The sequence below is a fragment of the Cnephaeus nilssonii genome (assembly GCF_951640355.1).
Source record: "Cnephaeus nilssonii genome assembly, chromosome: 3".
Taxonomy (NCBI): domain Eukaryota; kingdom Metazoa; phylum Chordata; class Mammalia; order Chiroptera; family Vespertilionidae; genus Cnephaeus; species Cnephaeus nilssonii.
The window spans coordinates 80,133,818-80,154,191 of NC_137074.1; the positions used below are offsets into that span (position 1 = coordinate 80,133,818).

The 20,374-nt window shown below is 39.6% G+C and overlaps 1 protein-coding gene across 3 annotated transcripts in view; it reads right to left on the reverse strand.

The window, feature by feature from the left end:
* Positions 1 to 19,544, reverse strand: part of SENP7 (SUMO specific peptidase 7) — a 165,686-nt gene extending 146,142 nt beyond the window's left edge. For 2 of the 3 annotated variants that reach the window (XM_079766839.1, XM_079766838.1), the window contains exons 1-2: positions 19,306 to 19,543; positions 9,030 to 9,082 (exon numbers count right to left, since the gene is read on the reverse strand). In XM_079766839.1, coding sequence (XP_079622965.1) covers positions 9,030 to 9,082; positions 19,306 to 19,345 — 93 coding nt within the window. In that variant the 5' untranslated portion in view covers positions 19,346 to 19,543. Of the gene's footprint in view, positions 1 to 9,029; positions 9,083 to 19,305 lie in introns of all 3 variants that reach the window. The other variant, XM_079766837.1, reaches the window with a different exon arrangement.
* Between the last annotated feature and the right edge of the window lie 830 nt (positions 19,545 to 20,374).

The following is a 20,374-nucleotide window of genomic DNA, read 5'->3' on the forward strand; positions in this document are numbered from 1 at the left end:
GTTCTAAATTCCTTTCCCTTCAAGTAATATTTACATTGATAGAACTCTAATAACTTCCCAAAAACAAAGCTCAAGAACCTTTATTTTTATTTATTAATGTTCAGATGTAAAACTACACAAGCCATTTAGCAAATCAATTCATAGTTACTTTGAGGTTCATTTCAAACCTAATTCATTTTAATATATCCTCAAAAAGAGAATGCTATCAAAAGCAGATAATCCAGGAAAAAAATATATGCTGGATTATACTGAAACTAACACATTGTTAACACATACTTTTTTTTATTATTGATTTGAGAGAGAGATGAGAAACATCAATATGTTGTCCTATTTACTTATACATTCATTCATGCTTTTTGTATGTGCCCTAACCAGAGATCCAACCCACTACCTTGGTGTACTGTGACAACGCTCTAACCAACTGAGCTCCTGGCCAGAGGCTAACATATACTCTTCAAACTATTCAGGCTGAACTGGTCTTTGCCGTGTTCTTAATATAGAACTTGAATATCTTAATCACATAGTTGCTCAGATACTACATAGATATAAATCTATTCTTTGAAGAAAATTGGAGGTTTGCCCACAGATATGGCTATGACTTACCAAGGAAAAATTTAAGTCTTGTTTTCAGTGTTCAAACTAAAATATCAAGGGGTGGAGGGGGATGGGTGGAGGTAGAAGATAGCATAGAGGGGATAAATGGTGATGGGGGAAAAAATTAAACTAAATTTGTTTTTAAAATACAGTATCAAGTTCCCCGTGTACAAATCCAAAGACTATGGATCACCCCATTAGCAGAATTTAAAGTATTCATACTCTTTACTCCACATCTATCCAGAGATCAGCCTTGAATCAATCTACATCCAGCTTCCATCTAAAGGCCAAGAATAATTTAGTAATGATGTTCCAAAGATTTAGTGACAAGAATGACTGCAGCACTATTTATAATTTTTTTTAATTTGAAAACAACTTAAATTATAACAACAGGATATTGGTTAAATTAACTGTAATACACTCATATAAGGGAATGTAAGGCAATCATTAAAAATGTTTACAACTGTGGCCTGAGGGGAAAAAAGTTCTATATGGACATCCACATTTAGCTGGTACAGAGACATGCAGGTAAACACTGGTTTTCCCTCGAAGTTTGTTCACTCTACAGATTTCAAATTAACATGGGAAATTGGTCCTCCAAGGACAACAAGCCCACTATAGTCAGGCTCCCATTTATAACTAAGATGGTCAAGATGAGGAACCTTTGATATTTCTAAATTAATCTTTTGCACACACAATTAGAAAGAAGAAAAATATGGCTATAAAGTTAGGCAGAATGAGTGGGGGATAAAAATTATTAGAGCCCAGTTGGTGTGACTCAGTGGTTGAGAGTTGACCCATGAACCAGGAGGTAATGGTACCTTTCCCAGTAGGGGCATGCCTAGGTGGGGGGCTTGATCCCCAATAGGCGGTGTGCAGGAGGCAGCCGATCGATGATTTTCATTGATGCTTCTATCTCTCTCTCCCTCTCCCTTCCTCTCTTTGAAATCAATAAAAATATTTTTTTAAATAAGTCCATGTTAATAATTGACATTTGTGTCTATGAAAATGTTTCTAGCCCTGGCCGGTTTGGCTCAGTGGATAGAGCGTCAGCCTGTGGACTGAAGGGTCCCAGGTTCGATTCCAGTTGGGGTCACATGCCTGGGTTGCAGGCTCGATTCCCAGCAGGGGCGTGCAGGAAGCAGCTGGTCAATGATTCTCTCTCATCATTGATGTTTCTCTCTCTCTCTCCCTCTTCCTTCTTCTCTGAAATCAATAAAAATATATTTTAAAAAAGAAAATGTTTCTAGAGGTTATAAAAATGTCCAAGCTAAAGAATGCTGATTACTTCTTAGTTTTCTTTAGGCATGGAGGTTTTAAGGGTTAAAAATCTCACACACACACACACACACACACACACACACACACACACACACACACACACGTGGCCCGGTGTAAGAAATTCATGCGCAGGGGGTGTGTCCCTCAGTCTGGCCTGCACCCTCTCCAATCTGGGACCCCTTGGAGGATGTCTGACTCCCAGTTTAGGTCCAATCCCACAACTGTGCCCCACCCCCACCCCCCACCAGCCTGCTTGCCCACAACTGCCCCCCCCCCGGCACCGGCCTGATCATCCCCAACTGCACTCCCCTCCTAGCCTGATCGCCCTAACTGCCTCTGCCTCAGCCCCACCACTGTGGCTTTGTCCGGAAGGAGGTCCAGAAGGTCTCCTGGAAGGTGTCCCGGTCTAATTAGCATATTATCCTTTTATTAGTATAGATATATATATAGAAAAACTTTTAGGATATGTTGCATGGGTAAACAATAATTTTAAATTAAATGAATAGTAGAGGCTACGGGAAACCTAAGACAGCTGCTTGGTTTCCCTGCTCTCTGGCTCCCCATTTTTTTGTTCTTTTGCATTCCTTCATGAACCACAGTGCATTTAAGCTGGACTTAGATGAAGAAACTTACGAGCTGCCATTACTTAAAGGAGACATACTATTGCCAAAGTTTGATAGTCGCTTCAAGAAAATGCCAATGCCCTGCTGGTTTGGCTCAGTGGTTGAGTGTTGACCCATGAACCAGGAGGCCAAGGGTCTGATTCCCAGTTAGGGCGCATGCCTGGTTTGTAGACTTGATCCCCAGTAGGAGATGTGCAGGAGGCAGCCAATCGATGATTCACTCTCATCATTGATGTTTCTCTCTCTCTCGCTCTCCCTTCCTTTCTCTGCAATCAACAGAAATATTTTTTAAAAGAAAATGCCAAGTTGGTAACCACTTCCTTTCATAGCAAGATCATAGAGCAAAGACTTTAAAAATCACTGACTGTCACCTAGAGATTTTTGTGTTTTTTGGAAATGACATCAAATAAAAGATACTCTCTAACCTCATTGAAAGGAAACTTATCAGGCACCGAACCACAAATGCACATTTACTCCTGTCTATGGATATCAACGATTCATCAAGGATCAGAGGCAACCAACACCAGAAATAAGACAGTTATCCTATGACATCAACAAGGCCTATGCACCTATGAATTAATATTGAACTCAGAATCCATTTTGTTGTTATTGGTTTTTAAATATGTTTTTATTGATTTTTAGAGAGAGAGGAAAGGAGAGGGATAGAGAGATAGGAACATTAATGAGAGAGAAACATCATCAATCGGCTGCCTCCTGCACACCCCCCACTGGGGATCGAGCCTAACAACCCAGGAATGTGCCCTTACCTGGAATCAAACCAGTATCCTCTTGGTTCCTAGGTCAAAGTTCAACAGCTGAACCACACCGGCCATGCCAGAATCCGTTTTGTTTGATTGTCTTTCTCTGTCTGCTAATGCTATTAGTCATAATTGTTACACTTGTTCTTTGGGTTTCTCTATATAGTCCAACTTTATGATTACTCAACATGTGTAAAATAACTGTTAATAATACTGTTTTATAGTCTATGTAAATGTTATACTAGACACCAAGTATGAAAAAATGGGGCAGCCCAACCGGCTGTTGAGCATCGACCTATCAACCAGGAAGTCATGGTTTGATTCCCAATCAGGGCACATGCCCGGTTGTGGGCTTGATCCCCAGTGTGGGGCATGCAGGAGGCAGCTGATCAATGATTCTCTTGCATCACTGATGTTTCTATCTCTCTCTCCCTCTCCCTTCCTCTCTGAAATCAATAAAAATATATTTTTTTAAATGTTAAAAAAAGAAAAAATGGGACAAAAGGCAAAACTCGGATCATGATAGTTGACAGGATAGAAATAATCCAGAGCTGTTTCTCTCTCTCTCTCTCTCTCTCTCTCTCTCTCTCTCTCTCTCTCACACACACACACACACACACACACACACACACACACACAGTGAAAGCCATAAGACCTGACTGCCTTCCATTTACCTGCCCTTCCCATTTGAGGAAAACTTGGCCTCAACACAGATCCCATGGTTACAGTATTGTGCCATCTCCAATGGTAAACAAGACAACATCAACACTGAAACTTCCTAGGAATGAGCCTTCCTAGCACTGTGAGTTCACACTGTCTGACCAAAAGGTTGGTCATCAATGCATCCTTCAGATTTACAAGCAAAAAGGGGAACTGTGGATAAAAGTAACCTCACAGGGTGATCTGAATAAATTCCTAACTCAGCAGGTCATATAGGGTACTCATGCCCTAAGCCTATAACTTCCTTAGATAAAGGTTTTAAGCAAACCCCGTCCACATTCTTGTGCAACCAGGTTAACAAAGCTTTGAAATATCGAACACCCCTCGAAGAGGGTATTAACCCTCATAACAATTTTTTAAATTTTATTTATTGATTTTTTTTTATTGATTGATTTTTTTAAGAAAGGAAGAGGGGATATATATATATATATATATATATATATATATATATAGAGAGAGAGAGAGAGAGAGAGAGAAGGAACATCAAGAGAGAAAGAGAGAAACATCAACTTGTTGTTCCTTGTATGTGCCCTGACCAGGGATCGAACCCTCAACCTTGGCATATCGGGACAATGCTCTAACCAACTGTTACTCAGCCAGGGCAACACTCATAACATTTTGAAAGCACATAATCTTGTTAACTATCCTATAATTTATTCCTCACCTTCCTTTCTCCAATCTTCCTTACGCCCCTCCTTAATTTCAAATGCATAAAAGAAGCTGACAAACTGTTATTCTCTGGAGCATTTGAGCTAGCTCCCCAGATGTTGTCAGTTTTGCTCAAATAAACTCTTTTCTTTTTTCTATGTTTACCACTGCTTCCCTGGTATACTTATGTGTGTCTAATACATGTTAAGCATTCAATGCATATCTAACGGAGCAATGCCTTGAATTTGATTTTAGAAAATGATATTCACAACATAATTAAGTAGAAAAAGCAAATTATAAAACAGTATTTTGTGGTTTTCTGTTCTTTTAACATATAGATGGGCAAATTAGAAGGCTATACAACAAAGTATTAATTTTGGTTGTGTCTGGGAAGACACAACCCAACTGAATTTTTGCTCAATGGAATTTTCTAATTTCTCTGCAACAAGCTAGTTTTGCTTTAGAAATATTTTTAAATACTTTACACTCAAAATAGTATCAGTGTCTTGTCCTTATATCCATCAATGCTCTAATCCTTTCAGTAATTTATTTCCCTAGCTGGCTTAAGAGAAAAGGCAATAATATAAACTACTAACATGAATTTAATATGCCGATTTCTTAAGAAATTCCACATTTTTAAAATGCAATAGTTCAGGCACTCTCCCTCCCAGGAGCACACCCGTGCCTTTCTCTTGCCCCTCTTCTTCCCCCTCCCTCACAGGCATACATCTCCTAAACTCTAAGGGACCCTCCAAGGCTTGTGACCAGGGGAGCAATGGGCAGCAGCAGCTCATCCCTAGTTAACCACCCAAACCTATCCCCAAGGTCCCCTTTTCTCTGATTTCTTAGTGAGGCAAAGCAGCTGAATCTAGGTTTATTTCCCCACCTAGTCTCTTCCCTGTTGCTTCTTGTTTTAGGCCCTTCCTTGTTTCACTATCCCCAGCTTTAATAAATGTCCTCTAAAAATCACTAAATAAGTAAATAAATAAATAAAAATAAAATGCAGTAATATAACTTTATATGTATATTATTGAACAACTAATATATTTGTAGATAATGAGAGAGATTTTTTAAAGTTAAAAATAAGGAAGGGGGGCCTGGCCAGTGTGGCTCAGTTGGTTCGAGTGTTGTCCTGTATACTAAGGGGTTGTGGGTTCAATTCCTGGCCAGGGCACATACCTGGGTTGTGGGTTTGATCCCCCCTGGCTCCAGTCAGGAGGCAACCAATTGATGTGTCTCTCACATCAATGTTTCTCTCTCTCTGCCTCCCCCTTCTTCCCTTCCTTCCACTCCTCTAAAAAAAAAAAAAAATCAATGGAAAAAATATCCTCAGGTGAGGATTAAAAAAAAAAAGACAGGACGTCAATGGGGGGAAAAAAAGGGACATATGTAATACTTTCATCAATAAAGATAAATTTAAAAAGGACAAAAGCATACTTGTATAGATTCAAACTATCTCTCCCAAGGTATCTATTTATTACAAAGGGAAGGAGTAATTTTACAATGAAGTAACCAGGCAAACACCATCTTTTTTTTTTCTTTTTTAAATATATTTTATTGATTTTTTACAGAGAGGAAAGGAGAGGGATAGAGAGTTAGAAACATCGGTGAGAGAGAAACATCAATCAGCTGCCTCCTGCACAACACCTACTGGGGATGTGCCCGCAACCAAGGTACATGCTCTTGACCAGAATCGAACCTGGGATCTTTCAGTCCACAGGCTGACGCTCTATCCACTGAGCCAAACCAATTAGGGCACAAACACCATCTTCAGCAGATGATCAAGATTGACAGCACCAATAAGACTTATGATCATCACGTACCCATGATAGGATACACTGAGAAGGGCACATCACTTCTGTTGTATTCTTCCCAAAACCCATAACCTTAATTTACTCATAAGAAGCTTGAGACAAACCAAAATTGAGGGATATTTGACAAAATACTGACCAGAACTCTTTAAAAGTGTCATAATCAAAGAAAAAAGACTGAAGAACTGTCATAGACTGCAGGGAATCAAGAAGACATGACAACTAAATACAATGTGAACTCCTTGATTGAATCCTAGAACAGAAAAATGACATTAGTAGAAAAACTGAAGAAATCCAAATAATGTCTATAGTTTAATGTAAAGTATTGTACAACCCAGGGATGCCAAAAATAAATAAATAAAATAAACTATTGTAGCCCTGGCCAGGTGGCTCAGTTGATTAGAGCATGGTCCTGATATACCAAGGTTGCGGGTTCAATGCCCAGTCAGGGCACATATAAGAATCAACCAATAAATTCATAACTAAGTGGAAAAACAAACCAATGTTTCTCTCTCTATTTTTCTCTCTCTAAAATCAATAAATTTTAAAAATAATAAAGTATTATACCAAAGTTAATTTCTTAATTTTGATCATTATACTAGAGTTACTAAGATATTAACATTGGAGAAAGTTGAGTGAAAGGTATACAAGAACTGTACTATTTCTGTAATGTTTCTATAAATTACAGAAATTAAAAGTTACTTGAAAAAGTTGAAATTACTGTAGGACATCTAAAAATAAGAAAGAGAAATGTATTTACTCAATATTATAAATTTCTAATAGTGGAATAGTAGAAAAACTATTTCAGATTAAATTGTATGAAGCAATATCGTAAAGCAGACAGAGCATTTTCACTTCACTGAAGATATTAAACAGAAAAGGAGAAATAGTCAGTACACAGGTACTTAAAACTGGGTATAATAGCAATGTAAGATCTTTTAAAATCTCCCTCATTTACCCCACTTAAGCTAAATCCAGAATTTTACATAAAGAAACCACGTCTAAATTCCAAAGTGTAAACTTTGGGACACAGAAACACAGGCTAGGGGAGATGACTAGATAGAAAGCACTGCTTTATTCATTTACCTCCCAGCCCACAAAAAAAAAAAAGAAAGAAACCACACCCTGGCCGATATGGCCCAGTTGGTTGGGCGTCCTCTTGTGTACCAAAGCGTTGCCAGCTCAATTCCTGGTCAGGGCACATACCCAGGTTGTGGGCTTGAACCCCAGTAGGGGGTACACAGGAGGCAGCCTATCGATATCTCGCTCTCACATCAATGTTTCTCTCTCTCTCCCTCTCTTTTCCCCTCTCTCTCTAAATAAAAAAAAAGAAACCACATTCCAAAGATCTGAAGTAAGCCAAGGTAGAAATAAAGTATCTAAAGTCATGCTGTTGTGTGGTCTTATAAGATTCTCTTGATTCCCGCTCATAGCCTTCCTTGTTCCACAAAATGTACCAAATTAAAGTTCTCTGTGCCAAAGAAAAGTCTTCTGTGTATAATTTGAAATGCTTCAGAGAAAAGACTCTAGTAAGTTATCCTAATATATAAAAACCCTGGGTCCGTAACGACCAGTAACAACCGCAGCTCGACCGGACGCCAGGCTAGGGAGCTGAGGGAGCTGGAGCTGTGGTCCCCTGGCCACCCGCAGTGGTGCTGGGAGGAGGGAGCAGTGGTCCCAAACGACCAAAGGACCAGTCCGGCTCTCACAGTGTGACTGGGCGGGACTGCGGAGGCTGAGGAGCCTCGAGGGGCAGGGGCGGGGCAGTGAGCATGGAGCTTCGCAGGGCAGTGAGATGGAGGAGAGTCACGGGGCGGGGGCGGTGAGCACGGAGCGTCGCGGGGCTGCTGAGGCAGAAGAGCGTCGCGGGGTGTGGGCAGCAGAGGCCGAGGAGCCTTGCGGGGTGGGGGCGGTTAGCGTGGAGGTTCATGGGGCAGGGGCCACGGAGGTGGAGGAGTGACGCTGGACAGCGGACATGGCCCTGATTGCAGCTAGGCCTAGGGAACCAGCACGATTTAATCATGCGCAGGGCTACTAGTTGTAACATAAATCAGGGTTTCTACTACATTTAAATCACAAAATTCTAGAGGAGAAAAAGATTATCTTTCTAAAAATGGATAAATTTTTTTAAACACTTCCTAAATAGGTAGAAACTTCATTTTGCTTGTTTTGCTACTCTTGGCTTATAAAGAATGAATGAATGAATGAATGAATGAATGAATATTTAAAAGGACATATTACAAATAGCAATTTCAGTACATAACTTGAGTATAACTCTTAGACACTTACAGTATTAGAATGAATGAATGTGAGGCAGTCATCAAAAAAATACTTTCTTATGTTTTACATAAAATCTATAATGGGGCCTGGAAAATATACTGGTACATCTTACAATGATTTCAAACAAGGCTGGTCCTAGAGAAGGTTTCCTGGCTAACCCTCTGTTAATTAGGATACACCATTCTCATAAAAACACTAGTTACAGTTTTGCATTACTTTCTTTAAAATTTTATTTAAAAGACAAATACCAAAATACTTTCAATATTAGTAACTCTAAAGATAATGAACAGGTTAAAAGGAAAACTCATGCATACCTTATGTAACTCAGAAGATGAAGTCTTTTTCCTTTTTCCTTCTGTGACAATTTCTACAAAGACATGGTAAAAGTTATCATTTAATATCTAAATAAGATAAACAATAAAATAAAAAATCCTTTCACAGCCATCCTTTGCTTTAAACTAACTTCTTGATAGATTTATAATTTATATTGATACATTTTACAGAACCTGATGAACTAAAAACATAAAGGTCAAAAAATAATAAAAAGAGTAGCAGATTCTCACAAAAGGTCTCCATTAAACAATATATATATGATGACCATTTTTAAAAAAATAAAGGCAAACTTGGGTCTAAGAACTAAATTATCTGCCAAAAGTCCTAACATCTGCCCTAGCCGGTTTGGCTCAGTGGACAGAGCGTCGGCCTGGGGACTGAAGGGTCCCGGGTTCGATTCCTGATCAAGGGCATGTACCTTGGTTGCGGACACGTCCCCAGTAGGGGGTGTGCAGGAGGTGGCTGATCAATGTTTCTCATCAATGTTTCTAACTCTCTATCCCTCTCCCTTTTTCTCTGTAAAAAAATCAATTAAATTTTTTTTTTTTTAAAGTCCTAACATCCAATAAGTATTTAATAAATATTGGTTGAGTCGAAACCGGTTTGGCTCAGTGGACAGAGCGTCGGCCTGTGGACTGAAGGGTTCCAGGTTCGATTCCGGTCAAGGGCATGTACCTTGGTTGCGGGCACATCCCCGGTAGGGGGTGTGCAGGAGGCAGCTGGTCAATGTTTCTCTCTCATCGATGTTTCTAGCTCTCTATCCCTCTCCCTTCCTCTCTGTAAAAAATCAATAAAATAAAAAAATATTGGTTGAACCATATAACCAGACAAATTATCAAATTATGATGATGAAAAGTGGTGGGGGAGAAGCACAAGTTGAGAGCTAAAAGTTGGAAATATTTTACAAAAACACTTTTAATTCTACTATTTAATCATCTATGTACCTGGGAACAGTTTATGTGTTTCCTCACCAACATTTTTCAGACTTCCTGTAGATTTTATTTTTTTAGAATATTTCTTTTATATATACTACAGGCCTGATGCATGAAATTTGTGCATGAGTAGGGTCCCTAGGCCTGGCCGGCGATCAAGGCCGATCTGTGGGGCGACTGGCCATCAGGGGCCCCCCTGGCACCCGCCTTGGCTGGCCTGGGGCCTGCAGGCTGGGGGCAGCTCCTGTGTTGAGCGTCTGCCCCCTGGTGGTCAATGCACGTCATAGCAACCGGTCGTTCCACCAGTCATTCCTCCACCATTTGGTCGATTTGCATACACAGTCCTTGGGTTACTTAGGACTCCATGTACGTCATTTCGTGGTTACCTCGCCATCTCCCATTTATTTATTTAAAAAAAAGTTCTGTCATTTCAACATATGTACATATGTGCTTTATGTTTTTTATTATTTATTTACCACAAGTAAAGTTCAGAAATTGTTATCTTTCTTTTAAATTTTTTTTACTGTTTCACTTCATTACTGCTGTGTATGTGCTCCATGTGAGTGACATAGGTGCTTACGTAGGTGGGTTTTGACTTACGGCGAAAATCGCATTACGTGGCACCATAGGAATGAATCTCCAACGTAATCCGAGGACCTACTGTATTAGGCTTTTATTACATAGGATTTTTTTATTGATTTAAGAGAGGAAGGTAGAGGTAAAGATAGAAACATCAATGATGAGAGAGAATTGCTGATTGGCTGCCTCCTGCACACCCCCCACTGGGAATCTAGCCCAGAACCGGGGCATGTAGCCTTGACCGGAGTCGAGCCCGGGACCCTTCAGTCCACAGGCTGACATTCTATCCCCTGAGCCAAACCAGCTAGGGCTGTAGTTTTTTTGTGTTTTTTTTTTTTTTTTATGATTCATTCAATCAGCAAATATTGATTGAATGTCTATCATTTGCCTGGCACTCTGTCAGGTAATGAGTACAGTGTACTGAGCAAACTACTAGTAGATACAGTTCAAGCTTTCCTATAACTTACAATTTACTGGAATATATCACATAATAATATTATATTTCATAACAAAAATGAGTGATAAAAATCCACACATATATGGTCATCTATTTATGACTAACACACCATTGCAATTCAGTGATAAAGGGATGGTCTTTTCAATAAGTCATGCTGAAGCAATTTGATAACCAAATGGGAAAAATAAATGAATAAACAAACTTGACCTCTGCACTATACACAAAAATTAATTTTAAATGGATCATAAATTCAAATGTCAAAGAAAAATAAATAAAGCTTCCAATAAATAAAGGAAATATCTTCATGACCTTGGGGTGGGCCAAAATTTCTCAAACAAGACACAAGAAGTACTAATCGTAAAGAAAAACATTAATAAACTAGGCTTCATTCAAATTAAGAACTTCTGTTCATCAAGCCTCATCGTTAGGAGAGTGAGAATGTAAGCCACAGACCGGGGGAAAAATGATTATTTATAGTACATATACCTATGTACAGCAGAGTGACTATAGTCAATAATACTGAATAATTCATACACCTGACTCATAATCAGAATGTATAAAGAACTCCTACAAATCAAAGACAAGACAAAACCCAATCTTCAAAATGGGCAAAAGTCCTAAACAGAGAGTATCTAGGGAGGAAAGGAATATTGACTGGGACAAGACACAAGTTAACCTTTTGAGATGCTGAAAATGTTCTATATCTTGATCTAGGTGATGACTACACAGGTATGTGTACATAAGTATAAAAAGTCATCAAACTATGTATTAAAGGTATGTATAAGAATATTTAAAAAAATAAAATTTACAATGTACTAGTATACTAGAGATATGTACTAGTATACTCTGCTGTATGTAAATATCTCAATTTAAAAGTGTTTTTCTTAATTTTTTATCTTTCACTGACTGGCTTATTTCATTTAACATAATGCTCTCCAGGTCCATCCATACTGTTGCAAATGATAAGAGTTCTTTCTATTTTATAGCAGCATAGTATCACATTGTGCAGATATACCAGTTTTTTAACCCACTCATCTGCTGACGGGCACTTAGGCAGTTTCCAAATCTTGGCTAATATAAATTGTGCACATAAAAACATAGGGGTGCATATATTCTTTCTGATTGATGTTTCTGATTTCTTGGGATGTATTCCTAAACAACAATTATAATAAATGAATTATAGTTTATCCAGAAATTTATAAAGTAAAAATAACTTCTCTTAAGTTCATGGTACATAACATTAATTTCACTATATTCATTCCTTGAAGCAAACACTGATGTAAAAATTATTTTAACCTCTATATGTAAGCTTTCAATCATCTTAAATAATTTTTAATGAAATAGCATTCCACAGCTGGCCAGCATGGCTCAGTGGTTGAGCATCGAACCTATGAGCCAAGAGAGCACCATTCGATTCCCTGCCCAAGTTGCAGGCTTAATCCCCCAGTGTATGGGGCATGCAGGAGGCAGCCGATCAATGATTCTCTCTCATCATTGATGTTTCTCTCTTTCTCTTCTTCTTCCTTCCTCTCTGAATAAAAATATATTTTTTAAAAATAAAACAGCATTCCTTAGAGACAACCAAAACTAAGTAAATTATATATATATATATATAAAAGGCTAAGTGACTGACTGTACGTCCATCTGACCGTCCGACCAGCTGGTATATATGACGCGCACTGGCAATTTAAAAATAAACACTGACTCGCGCATGTGCGATACATATAAAGCTCTCGCTGGCACCAATCGCAAGCAACACCAGAATGTACCTGAAGACCAACTATTGGCACAACATACCAGGGTTTTTAATATTAAGCTGAATGCTCTTTTTTTTTTTTAACTATTTTTGTGTGTTTTTTGTTGTTGTTGTTTTTTAATATATTTCATTGATTTTTTACAGAGAGGAAGGGAGAGGGATAGAGAGTTAGAAACATCGATGATACAGAAACATCAATCAGCTGCCTTCTGCACACCCCCCACGGGGGATGTGCCGGCAATCAAGGTACATGCCCCTGACTGGAATCGAACCTGGGACCCTTCAGTCCACAGGCCGATCGATGCTCTATCCACTGAGCCAAACTGATTAGGGCATGAATGCTCTTTTAAATGATATATGTAAATTCGATTTATTTAGCAAAGTAATAACTAAAATTCATGTCATCGAATTTCAGAAATGCCAACTGTCTCACATTCACATATTATTGGTATTAGACAGCGAATTCAAATTACGAATGGAAGATGACATTAACCATATAGTTAAGGCAGAAATTCCAGATGAAGACCAGTATTACTCCTTCAGGAATGCTGTGTCATAATTTAAAATTGAAAGTAGGTGCAATCATCATGCTACTGAGAAATCTCAGGAGTAAATGGGGTCTTTGTAATGGTACTAGATTTATCATCAAAAGATTGTGAGCTAACATAATCAAAGCTGAAGTATTAATAGGATCTGCAGAAGGAGAGGTTGTTCTGATTCCAAGAATTGATTTGTCCCCATCTGACACTGGCCTCCCATTTGAATTAATTCAAAGAGTATCCTGTGATGCCAGCATTTGCGATGACTATTAATAAATCATAAGAACAAACGCTAGATAGAGTAGGAATATTCCTACCTGAACCCGTTTTCAGACAAGGTCAGTTATATGATTGCTTTCTCTTGAGTTCAAAGAGCGTGTGACATTAAAGTTAAAGTTGTAAATACTTCATCACAAGGGAAATTAGTCAAGCACTCTGAAAGTGTTTTTACTCTTAACAGGGAGATATTAGAATAAGTTTAATCAATTTATCAGTCATTGTTTTTATTAATATTGTTTTATATCATGTTTTTGTTATTTTTATATCATGTTATTATTTACTTATTAATCAATTTATATATTATTTTCATATACATTTTACTAAATTTCTTTCATCTCTGACACGTCTATTATAAAGGGCAAATAGCAATATTAAAATACCTTGTATTTTAATTTTATAATACTATTATATACTATTTTGACATGTAATTTTTTGCAATAATGTAATTACCATACGAATCTTTCTTCTAATTAATTTCCTTTCAATGTTCACGAATCCGTGCACTGGGCCACTAGTTTTTAAATAAACAGTCAGAGGAGAAGGGCACTGTAAGGCTGGGTGAAGAGGATAAAGAGATTAAGAAAAGAAAGAAACCTCATAGACAAGTGTGGTGATTACCAGAAGGAAAGGAGGGTTGGGGGATGTTAAATAGGATACATTGGGGATAAATGGTGAAGAAAGGAAACTTGACTTGGTGTGGTGAACACACAATACAACATACAGATGATGTATTATAGAATCGTACCCCCTGAAACCTACTAGTATATAATTTTATTAACCAATGTCACCCCCATGGGCCACTGATTTACTTTCCAATCCTCTGCCTTCTATCATCAGGCCTAAGGATCACATTATTCACCACCCCAATAAAGTCAAATAAATAAATGGTAAGAAAGCCTTTACCTTACATAAATTCACTTTCTAGTCAATTTTTTAAAAATCTTTATTATTGAAAAGTATTACCCTTTTCCTAGTCAGTTTTTTTGTTTTGTTTTGTTTTTATTTCAGAGAGGAAGGAAGAGGGAGGGAGAGAAACATCAATGATGACTCATTGATGGGCTGCCTCCTGCATGACCCCCACCCTCTCGGGAATTGAGCCTGCAATCTGGGCATGTGCCCTGGTCAGGAATTGAACTGGCTACCTCTTGGTACATGGGTCGACGCTCAAACACTGAGTCACACCAGCCGGACTCTAGTCTATTTTAAATTTAATACAATTTTTTTTCAATATATGTTTTTAAAAGGAGTATCAATTGCTTAAATGATAATTTATAGATTACTATTCCCAGACTAATTTATTGAGTTAAAAGTGCTTCTATACTGTTTTGTAGCATGTTACCCTGTTTCTTTAATTAATAGTACTGTGACTTCCCAAAATTTTAGGTGTTTTTATAATAGACTTGCTCCAACTTATACTAGGTTGGTTTTTGGAGCATTTTAACAAATATATGATGTGCCTCTTCTTGTAATTAGGTTGGTTTTTGGAGCATTTAACAAATATATGATGTGCTTCTTGTAGTATAGCATAGTGCTCAAGAGTACAGATTTTAAAGCCAGACAACCTAAAGTTATATCTTGCTTACTAGCTGTCACTACTCTAAAACTCGGTTTCTCATCTCTAATACAGGGCAGGATACCCAGCCTTTTTTTTTTTTTTTTTTTTTTTAATAGAGAGAGAGGGAGGAAGGGAGAGAGAGACATCAATCAGCTGCCTCCAACATGCACCCCGACCAGGAATAGAGCCCACCACTTTTTGGTGTGCAGGACAACACTCCAATCAAGCTATATCAGCCAGCCTTCTAAATTAATGAGGACTCACATTAGACTTACCCATCTGGGAGGCAGGTTTGAGACAGCAACACAACAAAGTGCCAGTCTAGATCTTTGGAGCTACTCAATCCTTCCCATAACCCAGTGATCAGCAAACTCATTAGTCAACAGAGCCAAATATCAACAGTACAACGATTGAAATTTCTTTTGAGAGCCAAATTTTTTAAACTTAAACTTCTAATGCCACTTCTTCAAAATAGACTCGCCCAGGCCGTGGTATTTTGTGGAAGAGCCACACTCAAGGGGCCAAAGAGCCGCATGTGGCTCGCGAGCCCCAGTTTGCCAACCATGGCCATAACCCATTTCCTGTGTTACCATGGGCCACTGATTTACTTTCCAATCCTCTGCTTTCTATCATCATGCCTAGGGATCACATTATTCACCACCCCAGATACCGCTCTCTATGGCCTTACATCTCTTAAGTATTCAACTCCACCCTTTCATCTACCTTCCTCTCTCTCTCTTCTCTAGCCTACTAAATTCCTTTGCAGAGTAATACAATTTCCTTAAATTCTGAATCTTCTTGAACATTTCCTCCACCTTAGTTTAACTGAATCCTAGATTTTTATTGACTACACTATTTTTTAAGATACTCTCTCAAGAAGCTTCTTCTCCCACTTACAAAATTATAAGTTAACAATTTACTCCCCCAATCACCACTTCCAATGAATAGTCTATCTTTATTGCAATAATTCCTTTTTTTATTCCCATAAATTAGATATATTACTTTACCCATACTTGTGATCGCCATGTACTGAGCCAAGACCAGCTCTCTAACATTCCTAGAATATTCTGATACTTGATTCATAGTTTTCCTATCATTACAATCTACCATCATTCTGAATCTCTAACACTTCTATTAATCAACTCAGTCAATACAAAGGACTGACCTTAATTTACTCTAACAAGCTTCCTCTACATGTCCCCAATTCAGAAACATGCGCTCGTGAATGGATTTAAGGAATAGTGTTGTACCTTTCAAGTTCTCAAATGAGAACCTCTCATTCTACAACATACTGTCCTCTCACCTTTCCATTTCCTCACTCACACTAAACCCATTTTTGCCCCCACATCTTGTCATACCCTTTAACCCTAATTAAAACTAAATTCACTGGGGACAGCTGGGGAGAGGTCAATGGGGGAGAAAGGAGACTTATGTAATACTTTTAACAATAAAGAATTTTTTAAAAAAACCAAATTCACTTTTCTTCCAAATTCTTCTTCCTAGGCCTCTTAGCACTGCTGAAAAAAGACACATAATTATAAGAACTGCAGCTATTACTACTACACACTCAAACTTGTTTTAACAAAGATTTTTAAGTTACTTAATAGTTCGTATATTTATCCCTAATTGACCTCCTACTCTATTTTGAGCTCCCAATACTTGAAAGTCTCTCTTTCTCAAAAGATGATTTTGCCTCCTATTTCCCTAGATCCTCAAGCATGTCAAACTCACAGCTGGCGGCACGCCCTGTTTAAATAAATGAGGTGTGGATCCCGCTGGCCTGGCCGGGAGTTTGACATGCTTGCATGAAACTGGGGAAGGAGGGAAGAGTTTCAAAATCAAGCAAGTCTGAAAATCACTGCATGCTCAGTCACCTCTTGGAGAAGCACAATGTATAATAGCATAACAAACACCCTGTAAAATCCTGTAGTAAATACAATTTTCTTGTCAAACATAATTGTCCATGGAGCCTCCTTTTTTCCAAGCAGGCTCACTAATGTCCTGTGACAGTAGAAGAGGTTAAAATTATACATTTGTAGTCAGGAAGACCAGACTTTGATCCCTGGCTCTGCTTCTTACTGTTGCTTATGGTTGCTAACCCTCCCTAAGTCCCAGTCTGCTCATCTGTAAATTAGAAATAATAACTACCTTATAAGACTTTAGAAAGAATGAAAGTTTGTAAAATTTTTAACATACTGCTTAGTACCTAAGTACTAAAAAAAATTTTTTTTTATTTAAAAAACCATATATAGCCCTGGCTGAGTTGGTTAGAGGGTCATCCCAATAAGCCAAGGTTGTGTGTTCCATATCTCAAGGCACATACAAGAAGCAACCAATGAATGCATAAATAAGTGGAACAACAAATTTATGTTTCTTTCTCTCTCTCCCCCTAAAAAATAAAAATAAAAAACATGTACACTTAACTCAAAAAAGAATGAACAAATGAAGAATGCTGTCTGAAGCAATCAGTTGAAAATCTGAAGTTTAAACTTTCCTGTTTTAATTCAAAAACCCATTTATGAATTGTTTTGTAACTCTAATATATGTTTACATTTTTTGTTGTCGTTAAATGGTCATTCTTCCTTGAATGATCCATGAATTTAATTATTGTTTCATTCAACTGTCAGGAAACCTGTCTCTGGTGCCAATTATTTTTTTAACCTGTCCCCAACTAATTTACTGCTTTTGGTACGCTGTGAACTTGGAAATAATATAGTTTTTGCAATAATTCCTTTTTGCTTATGAATAATTTTAAAATACAGATTCAATGTACTCTGAAGAAAGGCTTGAGAAGATCCTCATGAGCGAATTTTAAACCCTGAAGTTGTGTTAGGAAGCACACAAATGACATCACATGAACAGTGTGCATTTTCCTAATGGGTCCATTTTACTTGAAGGTTTTAGGGGAGGAAGAAAGTACTTTAAAACAAATACTATGATCCATTGGAGGCATACACACTTTTCTCTACATCCATATATGTATTTTCAAATGCAAAGACTATCTCTAAAATACACACACACAAAAACGACGATACTGGTTGCTTATGAAAGGAATTTCAGGTTTTCAACTGCTTCAGGCAATGTCCCAGCGATCTGGGTTCACTCTCCATTGCGGATAAGAACAGGAAAAAAAAAAAAAAAGTTTTGAGATACACTGCCACCAGGGCATTCTTAAATAAATTTGGAATCGTTAAGGCTGTCTCTGCAAAAATAAAAGGTACAATAAAAAATGAGAAAACGACACAAAATAATTGATTCATCAGATGTTAGTTTGTGATGTAGGACCCCAGACTGAAGATAAGTCATTTACACCGTGAGGCATCCCAGGCCGGGGAGCTCAGTTCCTTAGATGGTCAAGATTGAGGGTTCAATACCCAGTCAGGTCGGGGCACATACAATAAACAACCAATTAACACATAAAAATAAATGCAACAACAAAAACCGCTTTCTCCTCCCCCTCTCCTCTCTCAAAAATAAATAAACCGTACAGCAATTTCAAAAACAAAAACATGCTGAGAATAAAAGCACACGACTTTTTCATCGCTTTTAGGAGCAAGAGGAGACTGGGAAAAGTAGGGTTATTGAAGCGGGCCAGTGCAGGAGGAGGAAAACGTGCTGCAGCATTTATCTGACGAACTGAGAGTCAACTGGCAAGCCGCGCCGTTCCACTCCAGCGGCCGCTCCCACCGACACGGAGGTAAGAGGGCCGCAGAAAGAGGCAGCACCGAGACCGAGGGAGCCGAGGAAAGCGGAGTGAGGCGCTGGGGAGCTGCAAACGAAACTGGGACGCGGGAGGAATTACGAGGAAGGCGTGGCGGGGTAGCGGCAAGCCAACGGGGAAGATCTGCGGGCGATAAGGCTCCTTCCTGCAGGGCGCTCCCGACTGGAGGGAAGAATTAAAGGGCGTCACGGCGAAGCGCCGCCGAGGCTTCGGTGACAGCTCCGAGTCGGTGCAGGGCCCGCAGGGGCGGGAGCGACCTCCGGGTCTTCCATTGTGCGCGCCCCTCCGCTCCCTCCCCTCCCCTCCCCACCCCACCCCGCCCCCGCCCCCGCCGGAGCGCGAGCCCTCGGAGCTCCCGGGCCGCAGCACCCGCCACCGGGCCCTCCCATTCGCCCGGGGAGGCGATACTCCGCTCAGCCCTCCGCCAGCCGGTCCTCACCCGGTGGAGATCGGCGTCGCCCGGCCTTCCTCCTGTCCATCTTCTCCTCCCGCTGCTGGAGTCGCAGTTGCAGTCGCTGTCACCTCAAGACCCCTCAGGCTGGGGGAGGGAGGGGGAGGGGAGGGGAGGGGGGGGGAAAACAGGAAAGTGTCAATCGCGCTTGCGCAAGAGTCGGCGTGTGCCCGCAGACCGGAAGTCATCCGTGCCTCCCACCTCCACCCGGAAGTTACTTCCCCGGACTTGTTTTCTTTGCGCGTTGCCACTTTGTAGCGGTTTGGTTTGGGGAGGGGGAGGGGAGGGGGTTGTTTTTTGGTGTGTGTTTTCAGGGGCGCTCTTCTTCATTGTCTGCCCCAGCGACGAAGGAAGGGGGCGAAGTTTTCACCCGAGATCTTCAAAAGGCTTTGCCAACTGGAAAACTAGCTTGACTGAAAAGCGGGAGAGGAACATTTGAGTTCCTGTTCCCTGGCCAGCTCCCTGGCTTATGTCCTTCGTTTGGCTCAAATAAAGGCGTATAACAACTCTCACAAAAACTCTGGCTGGCTTGGCTCAGTGGATAGAGCGTCGGGTTGGAGACCTAAGGGTCCGGGTTTGATTCCAATCAAGGGCACATGCCTGGGTTGCGGGCTCGATCCCCAGTAGCGGGCGTGCAGGTGGCAGCCCATCAATGATTTTCATCATTGATACTTCAATCTCCCTCTCCCTTCTTCTCTGAAATCAATAAGAACATTTTTAAAAATAATTCTCACACAAAGTGAAAAAATGGCAAACTAGGAATTCTGCTGGTTCACTAGATCCCGTGAGGTGGTGAAAAAAAAGTTATTCCTTTTGCAGTTTTACTTTCCTCGGGATCTCGCCTATACCTTGGTCCTCACCGTGCTTCCTCAAACAAACAAAAAGATCTAGCAGTTGATTTAGCAGTTTGAGGGGAAATAAAGTACGTCGGTTGAGAAGAAAAAGTCAGAGGATCTCTTTAAATTCAAGCTCCTTATTTTTAAAGGCGGGGGGGCGGGGAGGAGACTGAACATCAATTTTTTAAAACATAAAAATGCTGAAATGATAGAAAGTGGGT